The sequence below is a fragment of the Trachypithecus francoisi genome, unplaced genomic scaffold (assembly GCF_009764315.1).
Source record: "Trachypithecus francoisi isolate TF-2019V2 unplaced genomic scaffold, Tfra_2.0 Lachesis_group20, whole genome shotgun sequence".
Classification (NCBI taxonomy): Eukaryota; Metazoa; Chordata; class Mammalia; order Primates; family Cercopithecidae; genus Trachypithecus; species Trachypithecus francoisi.
In genome coordinates this window covers 33,011,338-33,017,346 of record NW_022681466.1, presented here as the reverse complement: position 1 = coordinate 33,017,346, position 6,009 = coordinate 33,011,338, and the positions used below count along the sequence as shown (strand labels likewise).

The 6,009-nt window shown below is 45.0% G+C and overlaps 1 protein-coding gene and 1 pseudogene across 1 annotated transcript; both read right to left on the bottom strand.

Annotated features, from left to right (window-relative positions):
- Positions 1-1,233: 1,233 nt before the first annotated feature.
- Positions 1,234-2,089, bottom strand: LOC117067992 (annotated as a pseudogene).
- A 989-nt stretch (positions 2,090-3,078) lies between these two features.
- LOC117066500 (olfactory receptor 4D1) lies at positions 3,079-4,087 on the bottom strand. The gene has a single exon (XM_033181913.1). The coding sequence runs from the start codon at positions 4,070-4,072 to the stop codon at positions 3,143-3,145; it is 930 nt and encodes a 309-aa protein (XP_033037804.1). The 5' UTR covers positions 4,073-4,087; the 3' UTR covers positions 3,079-3,142.
- Positions 4,088-6,009: the final 1,922 nt, after the last annotated feature.

Below are 6,009 nucleotides of genomic sequence, written 5' to 3'. Positions count from 1 at the left end.
ATAAAATTGTACAAGGCATCCTTTCAAAGGGGTAAAGGCATACTGGAGGGAGGGGAGACATGGAGAGGACGGTGAAATATCAGGGAGCTTAATGGGCTGTTTGGCAACTCCATTTTCACCAAGTCAAAACATGGCTTTATTTTCTGCCCCCAACATGTTAAAAATTATTTCAAAGTTTCTAATAAGTTTAGCACACACGACAGGTACACACACAGACAAAGCATATTTTTTTTTCTTTCTGGATCTACTAATTGTTCAAGAATATTTAGCACATAGGTAATGATTACAAGGTACTCATTTTTTAAGCAGAAAATTACTATACCCCCGCACCCAAATCACCTTTGCAATCTGTGAGGATGAAGTGTACCTACTGTTTCTCAGAAACCATCAATTCCTCCCAGCAGGCTTTAACTTTTTACTCTCCAATTATCTGAAATGAAGTAAAGCAACAGCCTTGAGAAGAATTAGGAAATATTTCTAATTTTCTACGTCACCTCTAGGCATTCTCAGGATTCTTCTCATCCCAATTATTGGTCTTACAAAAAAATTCTTTAAAAAGGTAAAACTGTGAAAATGTATGTGTGGTGGGGTGAGGGTGGGGAGAGATAGGAACAAACATGGTAGTACATAAAAAGGTTTCTTTTAATGCAAGCAAAATGCAGAAATGTGATGTGTCACCTTCACTTTGAATAATCTCTCCATATCTAATACTTTCTATGTGCATTGTGTCCAATTCTAATATTTGTTTTCCATAAACAGAAGTCAATAATCCCATCAAAATCATTGACTTTATCAAATTTTGCAAATAATTTGTCTCCCTCTTTAAGAAAATACAACAAATGGACTTACCCAGTCTCTTTAAGAAGGTGATATATAGAAAAAAAGCACATATGTATATAAATGTTGCCTTTTAAAATAATTTGAATTTTTACATCTACTGTATAAAAATGTATTATATTTTATTATATACATTTATACATAAAAACCATCAGAGCCTTTCTTTGTGAAAGGAGAAGGGGGCATCTGGAAGATTACACCAAGAAAACAAGGCTTGGTGCCTCCGCCTAAAGAACAAATTTCAACTATGTCGTGTGGCCCTGTCGGCCTAGCCGCTTAGGGTGGTGCACGCAGGGTGTGCAGAGCAGGAGTATTGGCTGGTCCTGCCTTCTTGGAGAGGGAGAGGAAACCCTTTGAAACAAACATCCATCACGGAATCTATTGATCTGGTCTTCCTTAGGACAGGTGGTACATGCTATATCCTACTGGCGTGGCATAGAGTCCCACGGGCGAGATGGGAAGCACAGGTCTATGGAACGGGTAGGATGCTCCGTATATGGACGCTGCCTGCGGGGGCGAGCTGATGGGGAAAGGGAGACTGAAGCTGGAGGGTAGCATGGGTTTTGCAGTCATTTTCAGCTTTTCCAATTCTGACTCCGGCAGTTTTCGGTTCCGGAACCAGATTTTGACTTGAGTCTCTGTGAGGTTCGGAGAGCTGGAGAACTCCGCACCCTCTGCAATGGAGAGGTACTGTTTCCGGCGGAACTTGCGCTCCAGAGCGAGGAGCTGGGACTTGGTAAAGCTGTGCGCGGCTTCGGATTGGTCTTGAGTTTTCTCAGCGTGCAGGTGGTAGGGCTCATATGTCTTGGCGGGGCGAATATCGACCGGGTTCCTGCATCCACGCCGCTCCGTCTTAGGGAGTTTTCCGACTTGACCTAGGCGGTCTCGAAGGGCTTCATAGGCTGCCCCGGGCTGTGCGCTTCCCCAGCGCGGTGCCCCGGTAGCGGCAGTGGCCGCAGGGTGGCCCCGGCCGAGGCGCTTTCGGCTGGGCGTCCCCAGGCCCCGGACCCGGCCCGACCCCCACCGCTGGGCCCTTCTCATCCGACGAAAACAGAAGCCATGCCTTCCCTGCCCTACGTAGCTCCCGACGCGCGACTCCGCGGGCAACCCGGGAGCGGCGACTCAAACTTTTTTGCGAGGGAGACGGGAGGGCGAGATAACTTTCTAAATTCCACAGTGGGGAATGAGGCAGGGAGGTGGGGAGTAGAAAAGAATGTAACTGTTCCAGAGTTAAGATGAAGCAGTTGACCATTCATCACAGATACTTCTCTATAGATGAAGACCTCTCTAGGTTTTCTCTTGTGGTTGCAGGGAACTCTGAGTTTCAAATCCCATTCCTATTTCTTGCCTCTAAACTTGGAGTCAGAAGAACCAGGTTCCAGGGCAAGCTCTGCCACTCACTTACTGTTCACCTTTGAGCAAGTCACTTCTCTCTGAGTTTTCTCATTTGTAAAAACTGTTTAATTTAACAACAATAATAATATATCTACTGTCAGTTTCATTAAAAGAATGAGATAAAAGTGTGGAAGTGTTAGGCCGGGCACTGTGGCTCACGCCGGTAATTCCGGCACTTTGGGAGGCCAAGGCGGGTGGATCACCTGAGGTCAGGAGTTCGAGACCAGGCTGGTCAATGTGGTGAAACCCCGTCTCTTACTAAAAATACAAAAATTAGCCGGGCATGGTGGTGGGTGCCTGTAATCCCAGCTGCTCGGGAGGCTGAGGCAGGAGAATCACTTGAACCCAGGAGGTGGAGGTTGCACTGAACCGAGATTGCACCACTGCACTCCAGCCTCGGTGACAGAGCAAGACTCCATCAAAAAACAAAAAAAAAAGGCCGGGCGCGGTGGCTCAAGCCTGTAATCCCAGCACTTTGGGAGGCCGAGACGGGCGGATCACGAGGTCAGGAGATCGAGACCATCCTGGCTAATACGGCGAAACCCCGTCTCTACTAAAAAATACAAAAAACTAGCCGGGCGACGAGGCGGGCGCCTGTAGTCCCAGCTACTCGGGAGGCTGAGACAGGAGAATGGCGTGAACCCGGGAGGCGGAGCTTGCAGTGAGCTGAGAGCCGGCCACTGCACTCTAGCCTGGGCGGCAGAGCAAGACTCCGTCTCAAAAAACAAACAAACAAACAAACAAAAAAAAGCGTGGAAGTGCTTAACACAGTACTTGACACAGCAGTAGGTCCTCAAGAAATATAAGTGTAATATGATTTGTTATGCTTTGTAAAGACTTTCCTCCATTTTTCACGTGGGAAAACAAAAATCCAGAGAAATTTGTCATTTGAAGTCAACTTACTTAAAGTTTACTCCCTGCAAATCAATAGGCACTTTCCTAATCTCCTCATGGCTGCTTTCATGTCCTGGTTTCTCAGAGTGTAGATCACGGGGTTGAACATGGGGGTCATGACCGTGTAGGTGATGGACACAGCCTTGTCCATGGGGAATCGGGTGAAGGGCCGGGCGTAGATGTAGATACAGGGAATGAAGATCATGGACACTACGATGATGTGGGTGGTGCAGGTGGAAGCTGCCTTCCTTTTTGCCTTTCCTGAGTGGGACCTCAGCATCACCAGGATGACAGTATAAGAGATCAGAAGGAGGAACCAGATGATAACTAGCAGCCCACTGTTGGAGATCATGAGGAACTCCAGGAGGGAGGTATCAGTGCAGGCAAGTCTCAGTACTTGGGGAAGATAACAGTAGAAGTTATCTAGGATGTTGGGGCCACAGAAGGGCAGTGGAAGTATCAGAGCCAGTTGGACAATGGAGTGGACAAAGCCCCCCACCCAGGTGGCTACCACCAGCCCCACGCACAGTTGAGTGTTCATGATGGTGACATAGTGGAGGGGCTGGGAGATGGCTATGTAGCGGTCATAGGCCATGACGGAGAGAAAAAAGACAGTCCCACCTCCCAAAAGGTGGAAGAAGAAGATCTGGGTCATGCAGCCCTGGTAGGAGATTGTCTTGGTCTCATGGAGGAAGTCCACCAGCATCTTTGGAGCAGTGACTGTGGAATAGCAGAGGTCTATGAGAGCTAGATTTCGGAGCAGAAAATACATGGGTGTGTGGAGCTGGCAGTCAAAAGTCACTGTGACCATGATAAGGAGGTTTCCCACAATGGTGGTGACATAGACAAATAGGAACAGAAGGAACAGGAATTTCTGGAGCTCCTTGGTCTGTGAAAACCCTAAGAGGACAAACATTGATACCTGTGTGGTGTTCTGTGGTTCCATAGGATCTTCCCCCACATGCCTACAGAGAAACCATTGAAACAAACAAACAAAAAAGAAAATTCAATCATTTTCCTTGGACAGTCAGGACTGAGTTGATTAAAGTCATTGTTGAGTGCCAATCCAAGATGTAGCTTAGGAAAGCCATCCTTGGGGAGGATGTTCCATATGTTTTCAATGGTTCCACAGACTTATTTCCCTGACCATACCCTACAGTGTATTAAAGGAATCTGGGTCTTTTTTCCCTTTGGCCATACTGTCCTCATCCACAGGTTTCATGTCTGGTTCTTTTTCATACCTGCTATGCCCAACATAGTGTCTTGTGAACCATAGGTTCCGTAAAGCTAGTTGAATCAATCAGTGAATAAATAAACATGTCAGCAAGTACCTGTGACCACAAACACCATCAACCTATGTGCATAAATCTTGATAGGATATACAGTTGAGAATAATGATTTTAGATAAACAAATAGATGCTTCTTTATGGTGGGAATTTGAGAGGCTGTTAATTGCTGGAGAAAGAGAGGTTGCATTAGAAGAAAATTGTTATGTACAAAATCAGAGGTAAATGTGAAGAAAAACAAGCAGATAATCTTGGTTGTAGTGAAGCTGGGATGATTAGTGTTTCTCAAACGTTTCTCCGTAGGTACTTCTCTAGCAGCATTTGTTGCCATGGGCCATCTCTGGGGGCAATTCAAAGAAGCCCAGGACAAATGCACTATCTCCTTGAACTCTCATGTTTTAACTTTTAAAATTTATGCAAATTTTCTGTTATACACATATCCCTAGACAATCTTTGGCAGAGCTTTTAAAATGTAACCATTATGGTTCGTAAAACTTTGACGAGACCAAAGCGTTATTAAAAAAAAAAAAAAAAAAAAAAAGAGTGTTGGCTGAACGCAGTGGCTCATGCCTGTAATCCCACTGCTTTGGGAAGCCAAGGCAGGAGGATCACTTGAGGCCAGGAGTTTGAGACCAGCCTGGGCAACATAGCTAGATTCCCATCTCTATAAAAAATTTAAAAATTACCCAGGTGTGATGGCATGCAGCTGTAATCCCCAGCTATTCGGGAGGCTGAGGTGGGAGGATAGTTTGAGGCCAGAAGTTTGAGACAAGCCTGGGCAACATAGTGTGACCCCATCTCTACAAAAATTTTAAAAATTACCTGGGCATGGTAGTGCATACCTGTAGTCTCAGCTATTCAGGAGGCTGAGCTGGAAGGATTGCTTGAGCCCAGGAAATCAAGGCTGCAGTGAGCTATGATGGCCATTGCACTCCAGCTGATCTTATCTCTAAAAAGAAAAAAAAAAATTAGAGCATGGAGGGAGACATGATTCTTTAGTAAGTGAAAGTTCTAGAAGACATTAGCTTGAAAAATAAACTGAGTTCTTGGTGTTAAAACCCATTCTTTTGGGTTATATCTTTCCACAAGTATTTTTTCTAATTGTTCAGAAAAATTTGTCCCAAGGCTCCATCCTGTAAAGACAATAGAACATAAAAAGATCTCTTTTCCCTGATTCCCATCTGGGCACATGGGCAGGGTAGCAGCAATTACACTGATGCTCTTACACAGGAATTGAATGAATATATTTGGAAAAATCTCGATAAACCTCTATGGACAAATGTAACAGGATTATCTCAAAAATTATCTATGAGGGATTTCAATACTCAAAATATTGTCATATTTGTCTTCACTTAAAATTCACATTTATCCTCAGATATTTGTGCAAAAATGATACTCCAGGAAGATGTGCTATGTTTGTTCTGTGGCTTCACAAACTCCCAGCCTAGGACTGTTTGAAAAATGTCCCCATGGGCAACTGAGAACCCTGGCAAGCTCTTCAACAGGAAATGATGTGATAAAACAGAGTTAGAATGGGCTTATCGCAGTGCACCAGGGCAGGAGGCTCTGAGACAGGCAAGGGTAGTACACACCTTTC